We start from the raw sequence: 24,921 nt of genomic DNA on the forward strand, positions 1-24,921 counted from the left end.
AATCTGCTCAGAATCAGCAAGCTAGTTCGGACTTACTATGAAATAGAATATCCTCTACCCTGGCCAATGCAATTATTTAAATATTGTTCCCCCATCCCATCTCCATTTTCCTAATAGCCGGGACTTTAGGTTCCCTCCACCCTCCCTCTCCCGCCATCCCTGTGGTTGAGCTCAAGTCCCTCCCTCCCTCCTCCCGATGCACAGCCTGATGACATCACGAACAGCCGGTGCGATTTCAGCCAGTAAGACGCAAGCAGAGGCTGTGGGTCCCGCTCTCATTTCTCCCTCCCTCTCGTGTAGTTCTCATTCTTTCTTTCTTCCTCCTCTCACACCATACACACGCTCTCTTTCCGTCTCCCTCTTTCTATCTCTCTTTCATAGTCTCGCTCACTGTCGCGCTGCAGACATGGTTGACGCATTCGTAGGCACATGGAACATGAAGGAAAGCATCAACTTTGATGAATACATGAAGGCACTGGGTAAGCACGTTCTCTGTGTGTGCGCGTGGGGCAGGGTGTGATGCAGGGTGTGTCGGCTGCGGGTCTTGCATGTGTGCACCATGTGTGCACAAGTGTGAGTTCGTTTGGGGCCGATGAACGCGCTTAATGCTGTGTGTATGTGTGTATTTGTGTCTGACTGCAGAATCGAGCACGTTCCCGGGATATATATATATATAGAGAGAGAGAGAGAGAGAGAGAGAGAGAGAGAGAGCGAGAGAGAGAGAGAGAGAGAGAGAGAGAGAGAGAGAGAGAGAGAGACTCAGTTGTAAAGAGAGGGTGGGGGTTGATGTTGCCGGCTGGAGAAACTACCCCCCACTGTGAGGACCTTTTGTGTGCTCAACAATGCGAGCAGCAGCAACACACATTCACCTCAAAGCATATGTTGGTACTTCTCCTCAAAGATGGTCTTTGTTGAAAGGCTGTGCCGCTTGTGTTGACTGGGAATGCCACTCCTGGGTCGCCAGCAGGGAAGAGGGGCACTAAACCGGAATGTATGGGGGGGCATCTCGCACAGAGATGGGGGGGGGGGGGGTTGTGTGTGTGGGAGGGGGAAGAGACACAGAGATGCATTGCTCATGGCGTCTAATCCTGTTGTAACCTCAGAACCCTGTTACCACCGACTCGTACGGTCACCGCCTCCACCTCTGACCCCCCTACCCCGTTGATCCGGAGTGCTCCGTATTGATTGTGTGAGTGTGGCAGTCCGTGGGCCCTGGATGTCTAGTATGTTTCTACTGAAACAGGGAGGGGCTGCTTTAAGTAGGGTGGTGGTGGGGGGCCACACTGTCATCCAATCAACGGGTTGCAGACGCACACACACACATACGTGCGCACACATGCCCATAGGCTGCTCATAGGTCATTGGTTCAAGAGGCTTCAGGCCCGGACCTGCAGGACACACCGGGACGGAGGGGGTTAATACGTACGGAGCAGATTCGCTTGGTTGGGGTGTTGGCTCAAAGAAAGTAGCAGGGCAATGCTATGCTATTCTGCTTCCCCAACGGGACACGGTCCCCGGACACATCCTTTGGTACTCATTCAAAGTATTTCGATGCATAAACCAAAGGTCGGAAACAGGCCGACGTAGTCCGGCCCTCGCCGCCCCTCCCTTGAGCATACATCACCCAGGACCCTCTGCCCCCTCCTGCAGGCATCGGCTTCGCCATGCGCCAGGTGGGCGGCCGGATCAAACCCACCACCATCATCAGCGTGGACGGCGACACGGTGAAGCTGGAGACCAAGAGCACCTTCAAGAACTCTGAGATCACCTTCAAGATCGGCGAGGAGTTCGAGGAGAACACCGCCGACGACAGGAAGTCCGCGGTGAGTGGTCAGAGGTTCATCGCCGACTGTCTTCGTTTTTGCGGCGCAAAACTTTTTGCTGGTGTTTTCCCTTCGACCAACCAATGGCGTTACTGTAGTGAGTGTGTTACTGTGTGTCGGTTATGTGTGTGTGTATGTAAAGCATTAATCACATCTGTGTGTGTTCTGCAGTCCCTGGTTACGTTAGACGGAGGCAAGTTGGTGCACGTCCAGAAGTGGGACGGCAAGGAGACCAGTCTGGTCAGGGAAGTCACCGACAACACCCTCCTGCTGGTCAGTAGACGTTATCTGTATTCGTGTTTTAGAGGGATGGTGTGTGTGTATAGCGGCTCATATGGCAGGCAATGTCCCAGCCGAAAGCATATGAACTCCCACCCCTGCAGTCTATCAGCTAGGCGCCCAAACCCTGTCTGCTGCTTCACCACATATATTCGAATTGAGTATGTCACTTCACTGAGTCACTTTCGATACAAACATCTGCTGAATGACTCGTAAAAACATTACCCTTAGTACATCTTACCCTCTGGGTATGTACAGAGGTGAGAATAAGGTTAACTTTGTGCATTTTGTGCATTTATTTGTTTCCATTTGACATTAAGTATTTGCTGTCTGCTATGTACTATGGGTTTGAATGTATACATCTATTTGATGTATACTCTTATCCCCCCCCCCTCTCTGTCTCTGTCTCCTTCACAGACACTCACAATGGGAGACATTGTATCAACACGGCACTACGTCAAGGGTGAATAATTACCCAGCATCCTCCAGCGTGGAAGAACCAAAGCTACATCAACTTTAACCGAGAAAGACCCTCAACCAAGACATAAGGAAGGGGTGAGAGGGAGTAGAAGTTGTCCTCACAATCTCTCTCTCTCGCCGTGTACCCAGTTACAACCTCACTGTTGACATCCGCTCCTTTTAGCCTGACATTTCGCTTTGTTGTTTACTGCTTCTTTGTACCATACTGAGAATAAACCACTGTGTTCAAGTTTTTATTATATTGTTCCTCAACAAATATCTGGCCCAGTGTCCCTCCATCTCATTATTCTTTTTGTGCCAAAAGTATTTGAACCTTTCCCGAACAAGTTCCCAGGAATGGAAAGGTTGGAAAAATAAAGAAATTGAAAACTCAAAATGGTACTTCTTTAATACGTACTTTGAAAATAAAGTGTATGAATGTAAAATGTTGCTCAGTAAATAAAAAATAAGTTCAAGGCACTGTTTGATTTCAGCTTATTTCTAAACTATTCGGACAGACTCTGCGTTGTGTATTTTCAGTCGTAGTAGTAATTCTTGAAGTCGAAATCAAAGCAGCTTGACAGGTTGGATTAGAGGGTTGAATAGATGGTTTATTCCAGGATGTAATACAGCGAGATACAGACTTAGGTTGAATAATCTATAGTGGACCCGGTGGTCGATGACTTGTTCCTTGGCTGTCGAACCCTCTTCTCGTCGAACCAAAGGGTTTGGTGGAGTATTATACAAAAAGGGGATATATGAATAACACGAAAACAGACGCACTCTCAGCACTGATAAGGCATCTGGCCCTGGCTATGTCCCGGAGGACCAGTGCCCTATACCACGAAGCTCGCTGAACATACCCAGGCTTTCTTGGGAAAACCTGGCTCGACAGACCCGCAACTCGCAATCAGAGTTAAATGGTACCACGAAGCTCACTTTAGATTCAATTAGTAGAACCAGGTTTTCCGCTTAGGTTCAGTGCGCGTTCACGTGAAAGGGGCGTTTTTTGCGTCATTTTTCTCACCTTTACGATAGATCAAGCAGTCTATATGAGTTTAAGTGAAAAGATTCTGCATATTGTCTGTAAAATAACTATGCCAAATGCAGAATTGTTCGCCATTAATCCAAATAGAATGATGATGATTTAAAAATGCATAAGCAACGTCCATCCTGCCTTATTCTATAATTTAGGGAATTCACTTTAAATACACCCTATTTAAGAAATGTATAGCATGTTTTCGACCGCTGAGAGGTAGCGGCTGTAGCGTAGTGGATTAGTATAAGACCCGAACGCCAGCGACCGGGGTTCAAATTCGCCGGTCTATCATCATGCATTTTACCCCCATGTGGTGCCAGCACGGCCTTGAAAATATGGGTTCAAGTTCGAAATAAGCACAAAAATATAATTCCATAAGCTTTAGTGAATAAGTATTCCATATGCATGAGAATTAGGACTTTTTATGCTTCACATAAATTTGCATCACTTGGCAGTCGAACCCCCCGCGCAGAAATTCAAGACTGACGCGCTACCTCCACTCTAGCACACTGTCACGGAGATACAATGCGCAACAGTAATCATTGTCTACATAAGGTCCAAAAGGACGATCAAATAACGAACACCCTCTGATGAGAATCTGTATCTCTCATGAAGAACCCCAATTTCGTTGTTTGCACAATGACAATAAAGTCTGAAATCTGAATATCGTCAGACAATGCCAAGGGATCGGTTCTGTCCCGTAAAACCCTCTGTCTCCGGAGAGACGCCTGTACGAGAAGTGCGCCGGGGTCCACGGGAACACCCACAAATGGTGACGCCATTGTCAGAGGAGGGGCTAGGAAGCTGCGCACGCCGATTTAAGTAGCCGATCTCCGGCTAGACTAAGCCGAAAAACTGCTCACGACCAGGTTTGGTTGCGACCATAAGTCACCATGGTGATACAGCGACGTTAAAAGAGATCGACTTTCGTGGTACAACTAACCCAGGCTTGGAGCTCAACATACCTCGCTAACCCTCTAAGCGAGCTTCGTGGTACAGGGCTCAGGTCGGTTCAATTAATGGCAGAACACCTCGTCAGTATGAGAGGCCCTGGCTTGTCCCTAGACTAGAAATGTGAACAACAGAGAGACACTAAAATACACCAACATTCTACAGCACCATTTAGTGTAACAGCCTGATGTGCGGGTTATTTTTACCTTGGCTAGATGAAGGGAAATTGTGACCTAACCATGGAGTTGTCGATCACCGGCCCTTGTGCGTATGGTTCTACTTGTAAACCTGCAGTGAGCTATTACCGGAGCATACCTTCCTACTGTAGATTGGGGTGTCATGTGTTTAGAACACAGTGCCAACCAGGGCAAGGGTCACTGTGTCTAGCCAGTTCAAGAGAGCTTCACGCTGATGGACGTCACTAAATAAATAGCCATTAGCTCTTGAATTACACCCGTCTACATGTTTGAATCTGAGCTATCACTTAGCTATGCAATTGTCCTCTTACGGAACCATCAGAATTACAAAAGGCATTTTCATTCGAAGTGACCTGCGTGATTGGGGAGAAGGTCCTGATTGAGGTTGTTACTGATGAGTAGGAGGGCGTTATTGGTGAGTTGGAGGTCCTGATTGATGAGTTGGAGGGCGTTATTGATGGAGGTCCTGATTGATGAGGGCTTTGCCAGGCGAACAAACCAGCGTTCTGAAGAATTCTTTATCGAAACCAACTCACTACATGCATATAAATCATGGTGCCAAGCAACTTCTGCATGCATACTGGTGCGATTCATGAGCCAACCAGTGTAAATTGCCTCCAGACCCACATTGTTTAACATTGTACAAGCTATTTGCAAATCAAGATTAACAGTAGAAAACTCAATGTTTGTTCTAAATGAACCCTTATCTTCTATTGACACTGGTCAAGGTCATCTTGCTCACCCCCGATAACAAACACAACTGGGTCATGTTTTGTAACCACCACGTGTGTGACCTCCCAGAGTCTGAGCCGACCTGTTGTGTGCAGGTGAAACAGCTCTTATCCGTCTGATCCAATGACCTCAATTGATCGAGTGCTTCCAGAGCTCCACATAAACCTACGATGCTTCTGTCCACCTACAACAAGGATCCTTCAGTGTTAACATTTCTTAGATGTTTTTTATTAGGACTCAAGACGGTAAGACATGCAGACTGTGAACACTAAGCAGACATTTGATGACCAGTTGGATGACACACACTATTCACACACACACCGGAAGAGATTGGCAGAAACAGGATACTGCCATAGTGCATGATCTCTGTCAGTGTCTGTGTGGGTATCCACTTCCTGTCTGTTTTTGCCACTTCCTATTAAGGCATCTGATTTCATGTCATTTGTTGCATTTCGTAGTAGTTGAACAAAATTCAACCAGTACAAACCTTGTCTTCCTTGATTGGATTTCCTGGACTACAGGTAACCCGAGAGTTGTAAACAATATGAGGATATCCAATGGGGATGGACGTTTGGTCCACCTATCTGGTTACCTGAAGCCCCTCTGGCCTCTGGGGTTACTCAAGGACACAGCCAGGCTTATCTTCGCCACGTCTGCCTTTTTCTGAACTTGCTTGGCATGTGGAATAAAATACGTTAAAGGCAGTCCTTAGCTAATGTTCACTATTATGGAAGCTTCCGTTTATGAGGAGAAATAACACAAAGAAAAAAATGTCTGGTGAAAGACGTCTACTGATTTTGCTTAAGAATAGTTTAAGAGGAAGTCCGTTCATCATTCTGCTCTCCAACACTTCTCCTTCTGGAGCTGTTCTGGTTGCAACCGGGTGTGCATGTGTGAGCGTGTGTGTTGAAATAAAAGCGTGGTGTCTCAGTTGTGTTTGTGGGATTTGGTTTTCTTGTGTTTCTTCTTCTTTTTGTCCTCCCGGTCTTGTGTGTGGCGCCCTCTCTTGGCCTTTTTGGAGGCTGTCGCCCCGTCGCTGCTGCTGCTGCCGTCGCTGTCAGAGTCCTTCCTCTCTCTCTTCCTCTTCTTCTTCGCCTTCTTCTCCTGTTGGTCATAAAATAAAATAATTGAATAGGTCTCTCATGTGCTGCCCTTTTAGATTAATAGTCTGCTTGGTGAACGAATGTAAAATCCCAACAGACAACGACAACAATTCATCTAAGTTCACCAGAGGGCTTAACATAGAAGGAAAGTATAAGGAAAGTAAGTAATGTGCTGCTTGAAAAGCAATCCACCACAGCATCATTACTATGCTGTTAATAGTATACTCATGTATAACTTGTTTGTATACATATTTTAGCTCATTGATTGTTGAAGGTATTATAACCCGATACAGAAGGGGTGAACGATGTACCACTTCTGTATCACACACACACACACATCTCACTATCTCAGAAACGTTTGTATGCTCGCCTTCTTCTCCTTTTTCTTCTTCTTCTTCTTCTCTGCGTCCGGCTGCAGTGGTACTGTGGAGGCCGGCTGTGGAGGCGGCTGTGGCTCTTCCTCGCCTACGTCAGGCAGGAGGGCGTACTGCAGCCCCGGCGTAGAAAAACAGTCTTTTGTGAAGTGACCTGAGAAAAGGTCGCACATTTTTAATCAAATTAGAAGGAGGTCCCTTATACAGGGGTTCATAGAGTGTTTCCCCCAGGAAAGGTCTTAGTCGAGGTGGTGGGGGTTCAGTTCTCAGTATTATATACAACCATCAGGTGCTGCCGTTTCAATACCATTCAAAAAGCTTTACGGCGAGACTATTGTTGTGGACAGTATTGCCAATGCATTATTTATCTATATTTTTGAACCTGATGGAACTATGTTTCCTTACCCTACGAGAGTTTTGTATTTTGTTAATGCAAAATAATAAAAAAATAAAAAAATAAAATAAATACATATATTTAAAAAAAAACAATCAGTACATTGGTAGTCAAGGCGGGGCCCTATTGTTGTTAAGGCGGCCGCCTTAACCATACAGTGCTGGGGGAAACACTGTCACACCTAATATAAACATTGTGAACTGTCATGAGGTCGATTTGTTAATCCCAAGTGATTTGAGGTCACGAACAATCAAAGCATTCCATCAAAATCTGAGTACAAAAGACGTGTAATGCTGCGTTCTGACGTCAACATAAGAGCTCCAAACCACAACGTGCCCCAGGTGGCCCCTTACCCTTGCAGCCACACTTGGCGCAGGTTGTGTTCAGCACCGCGTCCAGAGTGATTCTCCTCCCAGTGTGATCTTTGAAGCTCCTCCGTCGTCTCTCATCCTGCCTATGAACACACATAGGGATATGATTAACTCACATGGGCACAGGAGGACACACACCGCGAAAAATAATTAGCAAAACTTACTCGGCCATAACATTGTTCGGGTCCATGTCCCGCCCAGTGCCCTGATTGACAGCTTTCATGGAGAAGGACAACTTGACCTTCTCACCCTGAATCTGAGACACAAGAGGACAGAGAAATGGTGGTGATGCTCTCTGAGAACACATTATCTAATCTGAGGGTGAGGTTATTCATTACACATCACTGTATCAGGAGGTGTGTGTGTGGGTACCTCTCTTCCAATGACTTTGATCCACACTTGTTCTCCCATCTCCACGATCTCTGAAGCGTTCTCGACCCGTGAGGCCGACATCTCACTCACGTGTACGAGGCCTGTTTTCATAGAGAGAGAGAGGGTTGAGGCGCGTTAATGTTCTTTCGTATTTTGTAATGTACTACAAACTTGAGCTCAAACTTGAGCTCAACTACAAACTCACACACTCAGTTACCTTCCTTTCTGTATCCGGGGAGGCGGACGAACGCTCCATACGTTTGCACAGAGACCACTTCCCCCTTAGCGATGCTGTACATGGGAGGGAGACCATCAAGCCCTGCTGGCTCAGGCGGGGGTCCATCCGAATCAGACATGGTTAATACTGCAGCGGAATTGTGGAAGGGAAAAAACAAAGTGGATCACAGTGGAATGACGGACAAGGAATAACTAATGTGTTGTTCACCTTAAAGGTGAAGATCCCGATAATGTAACTATATGTTTTGCCAAAGTGTTATCATAAGTGTACATATCATTAAACATTTTAGCCAGAGTAAAAACTCAATGGAATTGAATGGAAAGGTGTGTAAAAACAATTTGTATGGAATGGATAATTGTGTGTTTTACTGCAATACTGAAGAACTAGTATAAAGTCGGTTTGTTGTAGACACAATTTGATCTATGCAGATGTAATAGTGGTTTGTACAAGGTTTGTTTATGGGGTGCCCCCTTCCCCGGTGTGCGCTGTTCACTGTGTGGGGACCATGCTAGTGGGCTAAGCTCATTGGATACAATAGCTAACGTTGGCTAAACAAGTTTTACCCAAAAAATGCAAACAGGCGGAAATACCCAATTGAAAAGGACTTAACACAATGGCGTAATCAATTAGTTGTGCTTATTTATATCGAGGGCAAATCATTTCAACAATACTTATTATTACCTATCGTGTTTGCAGGAGAGTCGATTCAGTAATACATCCGGTGCGCAAGAGTTTGTCAACATGCACCACAGCCAATCAACGCGGTCAGCGCCAACACCAGCCAATCGGGACGTTCGCCACTAACGGAAGTACTAGGCCGACGCGTAGAGAAGCCATTGTTAGCATAACGTTGGTATTCGAAAGTGTTCATTCATTTGCGGAATTTATACAAGTTTAAATCAACGTTTCATAAAGTAGCGAGGATGATCGAGCAGAAAAAGAGAGCGGCCGACATGGCTGTGGTCGCCACCGGTGTGAAGCGGCCCCGCACGGAGCTGATCGCTGCGGCTCAGTCGCAACAACTCGTGGCCATGGTATGGAAAGTCAAAGTCTGCTAACAAAATGTGTGGTTTTAGTTGCAAATGCTCTAAAGAGCTGCAAAACAGCCATTTCAGTTTCTAATGCACTAAAATACTTGACTGCAAAGTATAACCGCGCTCTCTTTCAATCTCAACGCTGTACTACTGTCCATTGTATTCTGATGCGTGTTGATTTTATTTGTCATACAAATCAGAATGCATCACCCTGTACTCTCTACGTGTCCTGTATCATCATTTAGTCCATTCAAAATCGGTGTTCCGAGGTATGCAGATTTCATAATGATTACGTATACGTTTATTAGCTGATATGGTCGTCTTTCTGCGTAGGGTCCACCGCGGAGTTCCAGCCTCCAGGCTCCCATCATGTTGATGTCTGGTCATGAAGGAGAGGTCTACTGTTGCAAGTTTCACCCCAACGGAGCCACACTGGCCTCCTCGGGATTTGACAGACTCATATGTACGTTTTTTAATCTGTAAAGTATTAGATTACTCTTCCGAGGCTGGTCCTTCAAAAAGTTAGTATGCCTTCTTGGACATTCATTTCGGCAGATTAGATATGTAACCTTGGCTTTCTGTTTTACGCCCCTTCCAGTGATGTGGAACGTGTATGGAGACTGCGATAACTTTGCTACTCTTAAGGGGCACAGTGGTGCAGTGATGGAGCTGCATTACAACACAGATGGCAGGTAAGATTCTCAAAATAACGAAAAACAACCTAGATTAACTAAAGAAATGTATCACGAAGGAAAACTGCAAAATGATAGAAATGTTGATGACAGAAGGCTGAAAATGAGCGGAACTTGGCGTGTTGAGTAGCTGTGCCACAACTGTAGAATCTAGTCTGGGTACAGTTGGTAGCTATTAATACATGAAAATGAATACATTAATAATTCAAGGTGATGGATCAAACGTTATTACCACATGAGGGCACTGTTAGAACCTCATACTACATGAGGATATAGGTCATAAAACAACAAAATACCAGGACAAAACGTGTACTGTAGTCCCAACTCGATATGAACAAGTAAGGAAGTTTCTGCCTGTGTGTCCAGCACGCTGTTCTCAGCCAGCACGGACAAGACGGTGGGCGTGTGGGACAGTGAGACAGGGGAGAGGCTGAAACGCCTGAAGGGCCACAGCTCCTTCGTCAACTCCTGCTACCCAGCCCGCCGCGGCCCCCAGCTGGTCTGCACCGGCAGTGACGACGGCACCGTCAAGGTACAGCCACAGGAGCCCGGCAACCAATCACAGTATCGCTTACTGTTACTTAAGAAGAAAAAAGATATATACCTATCTTTAAGGTTGATTGTGGATGTGAGGTGGTGTGATCGTATTTGAACAGCGGTAAATGCAAGAATAATTGATGGTAAGAAATATGTATGAAATGTTCTTGAACCCTATATAAACCAAACTTTTGTTGTCGCTTTGATGTTTTGTGGCTGTGATAGTTATGGGACATACGTAAAAAGGGGGCGGTCCACACCTTCCAGAACACCTACCAGGTGCTGGCGGTCACCTTCAACGACACCAGTGATCAGATCCTGTCTGGAGGCATCGACAACGACATCAAGGTACAGCCTTCCAGCAATCGGAATGAAAATGCATCGCATTCACATTAGATAAATTACTTGCATGCAGTATTTCGGTTTGTGTTGATGTGGCAGTTTGAATCATCATGAATCACTGATGATTACCAAGTGCTATTTTTATATTTGTGCGTTGTAGGGGTGCAACGGATCACAAAACTCACGGTTCGGATCGTGTCACGGTTTTTGAGTCAAGGGTCAGATCATTTTCGGATCAACAACAACAATAAAGATAACAAGACAAATGTTACTGAATAAAATCTTCAAATGTGTAAAAACAAAATAAAGTGAAAAATTAAGTAATAATCCTGCTCAATATTTAAAAAAATTGCAATCTGAGGCATTATTCCTTATTTTTAACATGGATAGTTAATAATCCCTAACCCTGGATTTACAATTCAGGATGTCTGCATTGCCTGGGGAGAGTTTAGAGTCTACTCTCCCAAGGCAATGCAGACATCCTCATCATCTTTTTTTTTCATCAAGTATGGTAGCGAAATACAGTTTCTGTCGTGCTTTATTTGGCCTTTTGTAAATCCATTGATTTCGGTTGGAAGACTCATTGCTCATCGCAAGGGGGGTTGGTTGTAGTCTTTTCGCTCAGTTCTAGCCCTACTGTTGATACGGAGAACCGAGCGAAAAGACTACAACCGAACATGAACATGTCCGGTTTCCGTTTCAATGGGATTTACGGAACGCCAAATAAAACACAACAGAAACTGTATTTCGGTACGATACTTGATGATGTTGTTAATACCGGAATTGTCCTCTAAACATGCGCTGATCACGTGAACGCACAACTTTTTTTTTTTATCAGCCGATCAGCGGATCACTCGCGTCCCGAACCGTGAGGGTTGATCCGTACGGATTACGGGTAACCCGTGAACCGTTGCACCACTAGTGCGTTGGATTTTCAACCAAATGCCTACAACATTGACATTGGTCATGAAACCCACAAGAACTTGGGGGTGACTTCCATAAAGCAAACAACAAATTTTACGTTTTTGCAGGGAGAACTTTATGTGATTTGCTAAACATAAAGGTGGATGTTCCTTTGCGTTGTGCCGTGCAGGTGTGGGACCTCAGGCAGAACAAGCTCATCTACAGCATGCACGGTCACAGTGACTCCATCACGGGCCTCAGCCTCAGTTCAGAGGGCTCGTACCTGCTCTCCAACTCCATGGATAACACAGGTAGGGGAGTCTGCCTTGTAGGAGCACTTTAATGAGGCATGTTGTTTAGGAAACCCGCCACACTGGTGTTGTACTATAAGCAGGGCTCCAGACTAACTTTTTCCTTGGGTGCACTGGTGCGCCTAAATTTTTAATTTGGGTGCACCAGCACGTATTTATGGTGCACCCAAGTTTTGAGTTGTTGAGGGGGGGGGGGGGGGGGGACACCATTGATTAATAATATTTTGACCATAAAATAAATGCAGAATCTGTATCTCTCATAAAGAATATCGTCAGACAATGCCAAGGGATCGGTTCTGTCCCGAAAAACCCTCTGTCTCCGGAGAGACGCCTGTACGATAAGTGCGCCGTGGTCCATGGGAACACCCACAAATGGTGACGCCATTATCGGAGGAGGGGCTAGGAAGCTGCGCACGCCGATATAAGTAGCCGATCTCCGGGTAGACTCGCTGAAAAGCTGCTCCCGAACAGGTTTGGTTGCGAGCGTAAGTCACCAATGGTGATACAGCGACGCTTAAAGAGATCGACTTTCATGGTACAGCTAACCCAGTCTTTCAGCTCAACATACCTCGCTAACCCTCTAATCGAGCTTCGTAGTACAGGCCCCTGGATTGGGCTTCGCGGGTTTGTTTACCGGCGTTGCTATTGTTACCGGTCTTGCGTGTTCCAACGGTTTATTAGGTATCTAATAAATCGCTGTCTAATCAATACTTCATTCACTGCCTTTCCGTGGTCATTACAATATTATGAATAGACTGCTCTGTAAAAAAATAAAATAATAATAATTATACCAGATACATTTTCAGTCGCACCGGTGCGCCCAAATAAAATATTTGGTCGCACTACCCTGAATTCTAGGCGCATGTGCGCCCAAATTAGGCGCACTCTGGAGCCCTGACTATAAGTGCCCTTGAAGCTTAACACTCTTGGAAGCGGACATCAAAGTCAACTGCCAGTACAGACTGAGATCCACAAACAAAAACCGTTGTGTTATACTATGTGTACAAGAAAATGAACCCTATCTTGGACGAAGACATCCTAAGCGGTTCAGCCCGAGTTCAACATATCTACATACACCGGGGCGTTTTATTTAGGTGTCTGGGAAGCGTAACGCGCTCAGAAGAACCTGATATAGCCAGTGAAGGCAAACATGCTCAGTTTGTGTTCTCCAAGAGACAGGGTCGATACGTCACCGTCTGCAATCACATTCAGAAACACATGGTGCTGTGATTCCTGTGTAATCGCATTTCACCACATCAGATCCACTTGTACTGGCTGCCATTTCAAATGTTTATCTCGTTGAATATCTCTGTATGCTACTACACTCCCCTGACACTGGTTGGGACCGCGTTGTTAAAAATTACAAGACGTCAACATCAATTCCATTGAGTGTTCGTTGGGCCAGAGAGTGAATTTTACTGAAGTTATGCTTAATATAATCTATTGATCTCCATGTCCAGTGCGCATCTGGGATGTCAGGCCCTTCGCTCCCAAGGAGAGGTGTGTGAAGATCTTCCAGGGGAATGTCCACAACTTTGAGAAGGTAATTGGAGGGTACATCGCTGGTCGTATCTGCGTCAGCATGTACCACTACAGACAATAGAGTGATGCCACATTTTGACCCCCAGCAGCCATTCGGCCACCTTAAATCAAAAGGCCAATTGGATAGATTTGCTAGTATAGATATATTATTGTGATAATGGTTTCCTACCCCAATGTTACTTTCCTTTTTTTTTTTTTTCTTTAGAGGGTTGGTCAGGTTTGCTCAGACCCTATGTTAATAGCTGTCAATGTCCAGATTAAATCAGCCATGATCTTTGTTCCACTCCCAATTCCTCTCACGGTGTACATGTTTTCCGAAATAAGGCAGTCCGGGATCAAATTTTTTTATACTCCAAACAAGCATTAAGAAACTCCCAAAGCTATATTTTTGTTTTATGCAAAACAAATTAGCGCCTATGAGCTGCCCTTGCTGTTTGTGCCAACAAACGAACAAATCTATACAGTCTGTGTTCACAGGCCACTGCGCATGCTCACAAACTTTAAGAGGAGATGAGGCGTAAATTAAAGCCGGCCACACACCGGCGCCGAAGCACAGCAGTGCGCATTTCATGCGCCTAAGAAGCCGCCCGTAGCACCAATAGGAAGCGGCGCGCTGCAGCACTGTTGTGATATGTTTTGAAAGAAGCAGATCAACAAACTTAGTCGGTATAGCCTAAGCCTACCATAACGTCATACCAGTTGTTTTATGACTACATACATGGCCCTGATGCCAATGATCCTCTGGGCTTACAATGATAGTCACATTTATTCATAGTTACTTTATGTACTGTCGGGCACTTTACCGTTTAGTCACTTTACACACTTTATTTACTTTCATTGCTCATTCCTTTTGCATTGTGGAATTATTTATCTAGGTAATCAACAATCTCCATGTGTACAGGACCTTGTATCAAGCCGGGATGTACCAAACAGCTTTAAAAAAACAAAACGCTTTTTCAGGGGCGGTGACGCTAGGTAATAGGACGGTGGCGTGAAGCCTAGTTGGGCCGCGCGTCTAGTCGACGCCGGTGTGGGCTAGTACGTCCGGAATAATGGGGGCGTTCTTTTTGACTCGGCGCCGGTGTGAGTTGGGCTTAAGGGTTTTCAGCAAAGATAGTAGATGCATTTTAGGCAGTGTGATCATTTAAGCATGAGCATTCACTTCTGCATCAAAATGAAGCGCTCAGTTACCAGTTGTATGAATGTACAACTGTCACTTTTCCCCACTAAGCCAGTCCAGTGCAACCACTGAGTCGTAGCAATATAAATTCCAGGTTTAGGTGTCTCTAACCGAGACCGGGCCGTTCATACGCACTTACAGCACTTACTTAAGTGCTGGATAAGCACTTACACTTACTTATCCAGCTATGGAAGCAAACTCCAACTGTGCTGTTTTGGAATAAACAAAAGCTGTGAGAGGCGGGAGTTGAACAGAATCATGGCTGATTTGTATCAACATTGACAACCTCAACAATGAACCTAGTGTCTTGGCAAAAACAGCACATTCATTTTATCATATTTTGCTTTATTGTTACTGTGATATCACAATATTATTTGGTTTATGTACCCACATTTATCCGCGTGCTTTGATGGCTGACTGTTTACTTTATTGTACCCTTAGTCAGATACAATTCTCATTTGCCTTTCATAATCTCTCCCCATCTCCCCTTTCCAACTAATGAAACAACAACTCTGCGACTATATCTACAACTATTTTTGAGATGCTATGACAAGCTCCAGATGTTTCTGTGTTCTGGTTGCTTCAGGATACACCAGATATCTCCCCATGTGTTGGTGAAAAGTCCTATTAAGTCCCGGTTATGATGGATTATCTTTCAGAACCTGCTGAGGTGCGCCTGGTCTACAGACGGCAGCAAGATAGCAGCTGGCTCGGCCGACAGGTGAGACGCTGCTCCATAGACGTGTACTATGCTGATATTTGACTTCTCAATGAATTCATCATTACTTGCTGTGCTCTTGGCCGGTTACTAGGTTGACCAAACACCAATTATTTCAATTTGGTGACATGATTTTGGATAGTTCTTTGTCTTTCTTGTAAAAGGGGGAAATTTTGGTAGATATCATTGGTTAGGATGTGAGAATTATGAAATTTTTTGGTGAAACTGTACAGTAATGTAATTTTTTTTTTATTGAACATCCTGGTGTTGCTGCTTGTGTTCCCATTCAGAAACTCGTCTGCAGGGACTAGTGAATCAAACACACCAGTGTGATAGTGCCCACTCAGCCCTCTGCTGTGGGCTCCCTTCGTTCCCAACTGAGTCTTGTTTGTCTTGTTTTACTCCAGATTCAGTCTATCTTGCCTTTGCATCTCTCTTTCTCTCGCGCGCTCTCCCTGTTTTCTCCACTTATTGTCGCTCTGGTCCTTATCATCTCATTGATAGTGTTTGACAAATACTACCCCCTCCAAATCAAATGCAATTGCAAGATGACTATCTGTCCATGTCTTCTGGCTGCGGGGTGGAGAACTATTAGACAATGCTTGTATGTGATATTGGAAAGAACCTCCGTCCCCAATAGGGGTCTTTTTGGGTCATGATAGCTTCCATAGATGCAGGCATGTATTTGTCATGGCAACGGACACAATATTCTGAAACGTAATAAAGTCCTCTTTAAATGAGTCTGTTAACCATGTGTTTGGCTCTTCCTTCTAGGTTTGTGTACGTCTGGGACACCACCTCCCGCAGGATCCTGTACAAGCTGCCCGGACACGCTGGCTCCGTCAACGAGGTGGCCTTCCACCCGGAGGAACCTATAGGTAAGACCAGCTGAGATCAAGATGGCCGCTAGGTGGATAGGGCCCATGTGGCTAGACTAGCCCTATTTTCTATACATGGTGCTGCAGTTGGTAGGTATCTATGAATTGTTGGGTTACAGTTGTAGTTCACATGCACGCATTAATATAAAATTGAAGGGAAATATATCGGTTGGTATATAAAAAAAAAAAAGGTTAACAAGTTCAAACACCGCAGTTAACTATTTGTTTCTCTCTCTCCACAGTGCTTTCTGGTGCCAGTGATAAGCGGCTATACATGGGAGAAATTCAATAGTGTTTGTGTGTTTTGTGTGTGTGTGTGTGTGTGTGTGTCTGTATGGGGATATGAGCGGGAATCCTCTTCTGGAATCGGGTAGCAGACATTCCAGAGTCTAGTAACAACCTCAGGACATGGATTTCAACTTTTTTTATGTTCAGTCCAACAGCTTGGATATGTTTTTGCTTTTACTTTTTAATAAACTCACTCTTTAAAAGTGTTTTCGCCATCCTTCCTTTAAGCTGTGTATTATGACTTTCATTTTAATGTGATTCGTCAGGGGCTCACACGTCATAGTCAAATAAAACCATTTTTGTTGGTACTAAAACGTCACCACGATCCTTGGCTGTATTTTTATATTAATGTATTTGGTCTAAGTGTAAAGCGTCTTTGGGACACGATGAAAATCAAAGGTATATTATTTTAATATAATATAAAATTTCTGTTAAAGAAACCTTGGTTCACTAAATATAACTCTGGTATCCGATTTCACTGGTCATTGTATGAGATGAGTCATTTTATATCAGTGTTTAGTGATATTCTATGAGCCTATAGCTGAGTATGGCTATTTTCAATTCACGTCTTCAACAATCTGACGAAACTGCAAACTTTCACTCATGTAAATAATTAATGCATAAGAACAGCCTCAAGCCCCCCGTTTGTATTCCCATTATTGAATGAGACATAAAAAATATGCTTAGGTCGGGACAAACCTGGTGGGCTGCGCATCTTTTGACAATATTAATAACAATAGTAATTGTCTATAAACGTCCACGGCGCCTGATTCTCGCCTTTGAACCTGGCTTCTTTTGTCTCCCAAAAATGCCTGGCGGTGATGCCGGGCGGCGCACGCACGATGGAGATATTACAAGGAGCTGCAGATTCAAGGCAGCTCCTCCGGCGGGTGGGAGAGCCCCCCCACCCCCTCTGTTCGCCTCCAGCTCCTCCTGCGCCCGCCCCGGCACCGATTGTTGACAAAGACACCGCGAGACGGAGTGGAGAAGCGAAATCGGTCCAAAAAAGCGTCCGGTTCAGGGATCGATCCGTTGGACTCGACTTTAATCCGCAGATCGACCAGATCTGACCAAAGACGGAATCGGGAATCCTCAGTTATTTGGGTGAAACCGTGAGTCACAGCGAACTGCTTTGTGTCCGTAGCACATTTTACTTAGCCTAGCAGTACCTCTGTCGGGTCACTTCACTCCTCCCCACCTCCCCCGTGTGATCCGTTATCATATGATGCTCATTTCTCCCTTCAGCCTGGAGCACATTATGACAGCTTTAGGTCTTTCTTTGTGCCTTTGTGTGTGCTCTCTCCTTGCGGTCCAATAGAAGGTGTGGTCAAGGTGATTCGGTAATCGATGGTGGTCGGACCGCAGACCTCGTCGTAAGAGGGCCCCCCGCTTCTCTCCTGCGTTTCCCTGTGTCTTGTGAAACCCTTGGCCGGCCGCAGCTCCTATTTACCGACCAGGCCAGGCGGCGGTCAAGATGGGTCAATCCGTCTGACTGAAAGTGCCACCAGTTCAGCGCTCCGAGGGAGGAGGAAGCAGGGAGAAGGTGTTTTCGACGGGAATGGTGTGAGCTGAGACCGCCAGGCAGTCTGGATCTAACCGGGGACCCGTCTTTCTCGCGGAGCCTTCGCGGCCCCAAGCCCCGTCCTGAACCTTCCAAGATGGGGAAATGTGATGGGAGATGCACCCTCTTGGCTATATGTTCGCTGCAGTTGGTAAGCGTTTGTGTGTGCGCCCGCACATGGTCGCGTGTGCATCTATACGTACAGTTGGTATGTTGTACATACTGTATGTGTCAATATGATTGTGTGTGTGTGTGTGTGTGTGTGTGTGTGTGTGTGTGTGTGTGGGGGGGGGGGGTTCTGTTTCTAGAACACATTGTGTGTGTGTTTGCGGGTACATTTTGTGTGTGTGTGTGTGTGTGTGTGTTGGATTCTATGTATTTTGAAAGTGCTTTTCAACTCCCCCAATATGAGGATATAATTAGCCCACTGTTTTACAGACCCTAGCATTGTAATCAGGCCATTTCGGAACAGCCCCTCTTCTAGGCCTTACAGTCACGGCTGAATTCTTTGAGGCGCAGCTGTCAGCGCGCGTGCCACATTATATTCATAAAACAAGAGTATCTGTGTGTGTGATGAAGATGGAAGAAAGAGAGAGACATGCAGAGGACAGCCTTCCATCAGTTTGTGTGTGTGTGTGTGTGTGTGTGTGTGTGTGTGTGTGTGTGTGTGTGTGTGTGTGTGTGTGTGTGTGTGTGTGTGTGTGTGTGTGTGTGTGTGTGTCCACTAGCATGTTGTTTTGGGGATATGCGCGTGGGTGTGTGTGCGGGTGTGCGGTCTAACCTCGTAAATAAGGAGTATCAAAGGAACAAGGGAGTCTCTGGCTCATCTGGTCTCTATTCCGGAGTTAAACTTAGCCGTTCCACGTGTTTCAGGGGAGGGCTGTCTGCCGCTCCAATGAAATGTAATAAGAGTGTAACGAGATACGCCATATTATTATTTCCGTGGTAGTGTGTGTAATGTGTACAGGAATAGCTGCTCCTGTGCCGGTGGGCCCAGCAGAGGAGAGGCCATTGTTAGCCAGGGGTGTGTGTGTGTGTGTGGGGGGGGGGGTGTTGTTGTGTGGCAGCAGAGGGACTCGGCCATAGATTCTCATTAGTTTAGGGGAGATTTTTTTTGGGGGGGGGGGGGGGGGGGGTTGCATCTCTCTCTACAGTCACTGGGCTGGCTGGTGCTCCAGGCAGTTACCATGGAAACAACTGCGGCAGACCTGTGTATGTGTGTTCCTGTCCCCTTGCGTGCATGTGTATGTGTGTGCGTGCGCGTGCACCGGTGTCTGGTGTTCTAAGTGTAGAACAATGCTGTATATTGGCCTACTTGTAGACATGTGTGCGCCATGTTGTTTTTGTGAATTTTCCTTTGTTTGCCTTTGCTTAAAATGTATTCATGTTTGTGTTCTCCTCCCTCTCTTCTTCTAGGTGGCAGCACTCCAGAGGCAAGTGTTTGATTTCCTGGGCTACCAGTGGGCCCCCATCCTGGCCAACTTCCTCCACATCGTGGCCATCATCTTGGGCATGTTCGGCACCGTGCAGTTCCGCTCCAGATACCTCATATTTGTGAGTTCTCTCTCTCTCTCTCTCTCTCTCTCTCTCTCTCTCTCTCTCTCTCTCTCTCTCTCTCTCTCTCTCTCTCTCTCTCTCTCTCTCTCTCTCTCTCTCTCTCTCTCTCTCTCTCCTTCTCTCTCTCTCTCTCTCCCTCCCTCTCTCTCTCTCTCTCTCTCCTTCTCTCTCCCTCTCTCCCTCTCTCTCTCTCTCTCTCTCTCTCATTCAGGCACTCTGGCGTCCGCTCGCCGGGTCTGTCATGCTCGCGTCCGTTGATGCCACACAGAGGATCGTTTCGGGGGCCACTCAAACTAATGTCACGCCGGGCCCCCCGTCAACACGCCCCCCATCCCCCATGTTTAACATATGACAACAGCACTCCCTTTGCTCTCCCGGGGGGCCCCTCCATATTGAGGGCCCACAAAAAAGAGAGAACAATAGGGATTATTAAGGCTGATTCTTATCGCTTGGAGTTGAAATAGGGACACAGGGCAGCCGTCTAAACACACACACGGACCCCCACTGATTTGTCCTCGTGTGTTCGGCAGTATGCGGTGTGGCTGGTGATGTGGGTCGGCTGGAACTCTTTCATCATCTGCTTCTACCTGGAGGTGGGACACCTGTCCCAGGTAAGGCAACTCAGCCTTCTGTTCTGCGTGTTTGTGTTTGAATGACTGCCTTATCCTTCAAGGCATCAACAACACCAACCTAACCCTCTATGTCTGTGTGTGCGTGGGTCATGCGTGTGTGCGTCATGCACGTGTGTGTGTGGTGTGTGTGTGTGCACATGTCTCTTTGGCTTGTAACAGGACAGGGACTTTCTGATGACTTTCAACACGTCACTCCATCGCTCTTGGTGGATGGAGCATGGGCCTGGTTGCCTGGTAACGCCGGTGCTCGACTCCCACCTCGCCCCGGACGACCACCATGTCATCACCGTTTCTGGGTGTCTCCTTGACTACCAGTACATCGAGGTGCTGAGCTCGGCACTACAAGTCCTGTTGGCGGTTAGTGATGCACGCACGCACGCACACACGCACGCACGCACGCACGCACGCACGCACGCACGCACGCGCACACATAGCATATTACCATTGTAATTACCCGAGTATTACAATGGTAAAATGGTATGTATGATAGTCAAATGTTCTCCTGACTGAAGTGCCATAGTTTTGGTCCTCAATAGTGCAGTATATTATAGTGTTTGTGTACTGAAGGCCATGGTCGTAATTAGGTAGAAAATAGAAGAACATCTCAATTCACACACACAGATGTGGTACACACTGATGTGATCAGGAATCAATCCATCTCTCTCCTTCGTCCACAGCTCTTCGGTTTTGTTTACGCCTGTTATGTGAGCAAAGTCTTCCAGGATGACGAAGACAGCTGTAAGTGCTTTTTATTTTCCAAATGTTCTCTTTTTCCCGGCCTCGTTAACACTGCAGGCGTATGTCTGGTGTAGGGATGGCTGACGGGTAGCAACACTCTGAGTAGCAGTTTTAGTTTTTGTTGCCGTGGCAGCGGTGGCAAGGGAGCTTGGCTTTCTATTGTGTTTCCGATTGGCTGACTCAAGGTGAGAGATAGAGATAGTCTCTGTCTATCTCTCTCTGGAGGATTCCGTCCGTTGTGGCGTGAGAGCTCCACTTGTGGGGAGTGTCAAACACGTATTTTCAGTTAGCTGTCCATCTTTCTGTCTACCTGTCAGTCTACCAGTCAGATGTGCTCGGTGGACCCTTAGTCTGTCCGTCTATCTTTTCTGGTCTCCTGTGGTCTGTCTGTCCCCTTGTCAGTTCGTAGCTCTGCCATTTTTTATATCTCACGTCGAATATCACGTCGCATGCTGCCTTCCTGGAGACATTATGAAATGACCTGGGATCTCAGACTCCTTGTGACTGGATATTGTGCTGTTATGATGTGTAACTGAAGACATTATATGATAATATGATAAGTTATATAATACATGATCGATTATTCAGGTTGATAGAATGACGGTAGTTGACCCCGGGTTCGATTATGAGATACTGGTAAATGAAATACAATAGAAACTAAAACCAACATATCGTTCAAGGACAACACTGGAAATCAAGATTCAATTCAGGGCTTTTATTTCTAAGGGATACAACAGTGAAACATCGGTCCTTGTTAGCTAGTGAACGGCTCTATAATGGAGACACATGGCCCAGCAAACAGCCACGTTATTATGGTTCACGACGCCATCGCTTTTGCTGAACTCTACAGTGAATACGGCATAATGGATAGTGAGTAATAAAGAGCGTCACATTGACGAACCCAATCCAAAGGAGAGGAAAGTAATACTCTGCCCTGTCCTCTTGTCACTTCCACAGTCGACTTCATTGGTGGCTTTGACTCCTATGGCTACCAGCCCCCACAGAAGTCCTCGCACCTTCAACTCCAGCCACTTTACACGTAGGTATCCCGCATCAGACTGTTTACATATGATGGCTGACTATGGATGGGGCGGCAAAAAATCACGAGGTAGAGCGGGTTGACTTGTAACTGGAGGGTTGCTAGTTTGATCCCCGGCTCCTCCTAGCTGAGTGTTGAGGTGTCCATGAACAAGACTACTTACCCTGACTGCTCCTGACTGCTGCCCTGCGTGGTTACGACTCCGCCGTGAATGTGTGAATGAATGGTTGTAAGTCGCTTTGGATAAAAGCGTCTGCAAAATCTCCTAAATGTAAATGTATTATAAATGGATGGCTTGGTGGGTCAACCTACTAGTTCACCAACTCTGTGAACAATATGCCTTGGAGTGCCTCAGGTTTGAGTCCAACCTGCCAAACATCCTATGTTACATTTTCTCTTAACTGCCTTGTCCATGCAGACACAACAATTAAAAGTGTGTACATACTTTTACTTCATCACATTAGATGGATTTGGTATATACGGTAGACGTGTTAGTAGTACAGTATGTATTTATTTTTCATTTAAAGTGAAAATAAAATCAGTAATTTACATTGTATCTCCCCAGTTTGATTTGCACTTGATAGTCCAAACTTCTGCAACAGCTGAAATTAACTTCAGCTTTTACTAAACGTATCTTATGTATGTCTCAGGCTGCATTGTAAAACATTGGTTTAATGTTCTGATTGGTTAACTCCCACTGAACACTCTTGCAGAGATGGAGATGCTGGACTGTATTGAAAGCTGTATGCTGATGATCTGTGCGTTCATCTCTACCACAGGGCTGGTTAGGTGTCAGCAGTGCCCCCTTGAGGCTAAACCGTGACAGTGCCGCTGTGGATGGAAACCTGGTCACCATGACAACACTCTGCTGTGTGTGTCACAATCACACTGAAGAACGGATTTCCCCCCACCCCCTCATCCAGGAGGAGAGAGATGTCTTAGTCTGTGTGTGTGAGAGTGAGAAAGAAAGTAAGAAAGAAAGTGGACTGGAGAGTGTGCATGTGAGCCAGAATGTTGTGTGTGTTTGGGCTGTGTGTGTGTGTGTGAGAGAGAGATTAGGCGACATTGGGTGTGTGAAAGTGAGAGCGAGAGAATGCTAGTGAGAGAGAGACATTTACCCTGAATAGAATGTATAGAGCTCAGGGATGTACCAGCATGCGGGATGACGTGATGAAGGTGACAGGAAGCAAAGAACAGGAAATGGGTGGGCGGAGCTACAGGACACTACGAAGAGGTCACCCAGGAAACACTTCAACAAACTGCCAGCTCTCCACACTCCCGACAGTGTGTGTGTGTGTGTGTGTATGTTTTGTGTGTGTGTGTGTGTGTGTGTGTGTGTGTGTGTGTGTGTGTGTGTGTGTGTGTGTGTGTGTGTGTGTGTGTGTGTGTGTGTGTGTGTGTGTGCCTCCACACTAATAGCTTGTCCTCAGTGAATGCACCCTGGCCTCTGTCACTTGGTGCCTCTCAAGTGTTTTCCACTTTGGGTGTCACGTAATGATGATGATGATGATTAGGATAATAATAATAATAATAATGAAAGAGGCACCGTTCTTCCATATCGTTGTTTTAGAATGTGATGATGTCATGCTAGAGCAGTCTTAACGAGAAAATGCTCGGTCCCAAAGCCATCAGTTCTACACACTGTCCACTGAATTAAAAGCCCCACCCCCCGCGGGTTAGTCCGGGTAACACTAAACCACTAAACTGTTGAAGAATTTAGCCTATAGGGTTCACGGTACACCAGGAAGCTGTTTGTACGACTCTACAGGTGATTTCAACAATACAGTCACGAGGACAGGCAGGCAAGTATCTCCAAATCAAAAGGTCCTACGCTTATTACTGAAGCACAAAATGATCCGTCCTAGACATGTAATCTGTAAGTTAGATGGCGTTGGGATTTGGCAATAGTCTGTCTGGGAGGGGGGGTACTGTGCATGTAAATATAACCAGCCAGTAATTGTTTTGTTGGTTTTTATAACTAGAAATGGGAGGGGTCACTTTTAGGGTCAGGGGTCACGAGGGGGGGAGGGGTTGGAATAGTGGGGGAGGCCAGACACAAACTCAAAAGTTTCTCCATCACACCTGTATGTCTTAGCTTCACTGGTTGCGATGCCCACCTGCACCACCGTCTATTGCCACTAGCAACGACTCCGAAGGCTCTGAAGGATTTCTGTGTGCACCTGTCGTCGAGGTGCACACAGTGTCCCTAAAAGGGGGATGTTCATTTGTTGCTGCTGATAGGAGATACGAAAATACAAACGGTGGTCTGCATAGAGAGGGTGTGGGGTCCATTTTGAGTGTTGAGAGGTTCAAGGTAATAAAAAAAAAAAATCACTTTCTAAATTAAACCTGACTTCTGTTGTGATTTTTGATTCATCTGCATACATTTGAAAACATTTTCCTTCATTCATTAATCTAACGTCGGATGTGAAATCTATCCAAAACCAAAAATAGATGAGGAAAAAACATCCTACATCTTTAGTCATGCTTAGTTTTTTAGATCTGAAATCACAAGTTCAGTCCAAGCCTATTTTGCATTAGATCCTATTAGCCGAGGTTTGTTCATTGCCTACTTGTACTTTTCACACTGATAAGCGGCATGCCCAGCACACGTTTTACCGTCCCCTGATATATTAT

The 24,921-nt window shown here is 45.8% G+C and overlaps 4 protein-coding genes across 4 annotated transcripts; 3 read left to right on the plus strand and 1 right to left on the minus strand.

The window, feature by feature from the left end:
• Positions 1-273: 273 nt before the first annotated feature.
• fabp3 (fatty acid binding protein 3, muscle and heart) lies at positions 274-2,958 on the plus strand. The gene is made up of 4 exons (XM_060043354.1): positions 274-479; positions 1,651-1,823; positions 1,995-2,096; positions 2,520-2,958. Exons 1-4 carry the CDS (start codon positions 407-409, stop codon positions 2,571-2,573), a joined length of 402 nt encoding a protein of 133 aa, XP_059899337.1. The 5' UTR covers positions 274-406; the 3' UTR covers positions 2,574-2,958.
• A 2,728-nt stretch (positions 2,959-5,686) lies between these two features.
• On the minus strand, positions 5,687-9,094 carry zcchc17 (zinc finger, CCHC domain containing 17). Its single transcript, XM_060043352.1, has 7 exons — positions 9,014-9,094; positions 8,312-8,458; positions 8,095-8,195; positions 7,887-7,978; positions 7,705-7,805; positions 6,954-7,111; positions 5,687-6,584 (listed from the first exon to the last, which is right to left on the minus strand). Exons 2-7 carry the CDS (start codon positions 8,448-8,450, stop codon positions 6,408-6,410), a joined length of 768 nt encoding a protein of 255 aa, XP_059899335.1. The 5' UTR covers positions 8,451-8,458; positions 9,014-9,094; the 3' UTR covers positions 5,687-6,407.
• Positions 9,095-9,206: 112 nt separating this feature from the next.
• Positions 9,207-16,963, plus strand: snrnp40 (small nuclear ribonucleoprotein 40 (U5)). The gene is made up of 10 exons (XM_060043351.1): positions 9,207-9,366; positions 9,700-9,829; positions 9,965-10,058; positions 10,425-10,590; positions 10,821-10,943; positions 12,031-12,151; positions 13,612-13,694; positions 15,533-15,594; positions 16,366-16,469; positions 16,712-16,963. The coding sequence occupies exons 1-10, from the start codon at positions 9,256-9,258 to the stop codon at positions 16,759-16,761; spliced, it is 1,044 nt and encodes a 347-aa protein (XP_059899334.1). The 5' UTR covers positions 9,207-9,255; the 3' UTR covers positions 16,762-16,963.
• A 681-nt stretch (positions 16,964-17,644) lies between these two features.
• On the plus strand, positions 17,645-24,632 carry nkain1 (sodium/potassium transporting ATPase interacting 1). Its single transcript, XM_060043353.1, has 8 exons — positions 17,645-17,869; positions 18,076-18,469; positions 19,735-19,872; positions 20,406-20,486; positions 20,667-20,864; positions 21,185-21,245; positions 22,203-22,284; positions 23,064-24,632. Exons 2-8 carry the CDS (start codon positions 18,416-18,418, stop codon positions 23,071-23,073), a joined length of 624 nt encoding a protein of 207 aa, XP_059899336.1. The 5' UTR covers positions 17,645-17,869; positions 18,076-18,415; the 3' UTR covers positions 23,074-24,632.
• The last annotated feature ends 289 nt before the right edge of the window (positions 24,633-24,921 follow it).

Source organism: Gadus macrocephalus, chromosome 22 (genome assembly GCF_031168955.1).
Source record: "Gadus macrocephalus chromosome 22, ASM3116895v1".
Lineage (NCBI taxonomy): Eukaryota > Metazoa > Chordata > Actinopteri > Gadiformes > Gadidae > Gadus > Gadus macrocephalus.

Excerpts from the sequence above, each read along its gene's own strand:
- fabp3 (XM_060043354.1), top strand. The coding sequence starts at position 407 with ATGGTTGACGCATTCGTAGGCACATGGAACATGAAGGAAAGCATCAAC. Across the intron at positions 480-1,650 it reads TGAATACATGAAGGCACTGG|GCATCGGCTTCGCCATGCGC; the intron begins GTAAGCACGTTC and ends CCCCTCCTGCAG. Across the intron at positions 1,824-1,994 it reads CCGACGACAGGAAGTCCGCG|TCCCTGGTTACGTTAGACGG; the intron begins GTGAGTGGTCAG and ends TGTGTTCTGCAG.
- zcchc17 (XM_060043352.1), bottom strand. The coding sequence starts at position 8,450 with ATGTCTGATTCGGATGGACCCCCGCCTGAGCCAGCAGGGCTTGATGGT. Across the intron at positions 8,196-8,311 it reads CCCCGGATACAGAAAGGAAG|GCCTCGTACACGTGAGTGAG; the intron begins GTAACTGAGTGT and ends CTATGAAAACAG. Across the intron at positions 6,585-6,953 it reads AGAAGAAAAAGGAGAAGAAG|GAGAAGAAGGCGAAGAAGAA; the intron begins GCGAGCATACAA and ends TATGACCAACAG.
- snrnp40 (XM_060043351.1), top strand. The coding sequence starts at position 9,256 with ATGATCGAGCAGAAAAAGAGAGCGGCCGACATGGCTGTGGTCGCCACC. Across the intron at positions 10,059-10,424 it reads CATTACAACACAGATGGCAG|CACGCTGTTCTCAGCCAGCA; the intron begins GTAAGATTCTCA and ends CTGTGTGTCCAG. Across the intron at positions 12,152-13,611 it reads CAACTCCATGGATAACACAG|TGCGCATCTGGGATGTCAGG; the intron begins GTAGGGGAGTCT and ends CTCCATGTCCAG.
- nkain1 (XM_060043353.1), top strand. The coding sequence starts at position 18,416 with ATGGGGAAATGTGATGGGAGATGCACCCTCTTGGCTATATGTTCGCTG. Across the intron at positions 20,487-20,666 it reads AGGTGGGACACCTGTCCCAG|GACAGGGACTTTCTGATGAC; the intron begins GTAAGGCAACTC and ends GGCTTGTAACAG. Across the intron at positions 21,246-22,202 it reads CCAGGATGACGAAGACAGCT|TCGACTTCATTGGTGGCTTT; the intron begins GTAAGTGCTTTT and ends TCACTTCCACAG.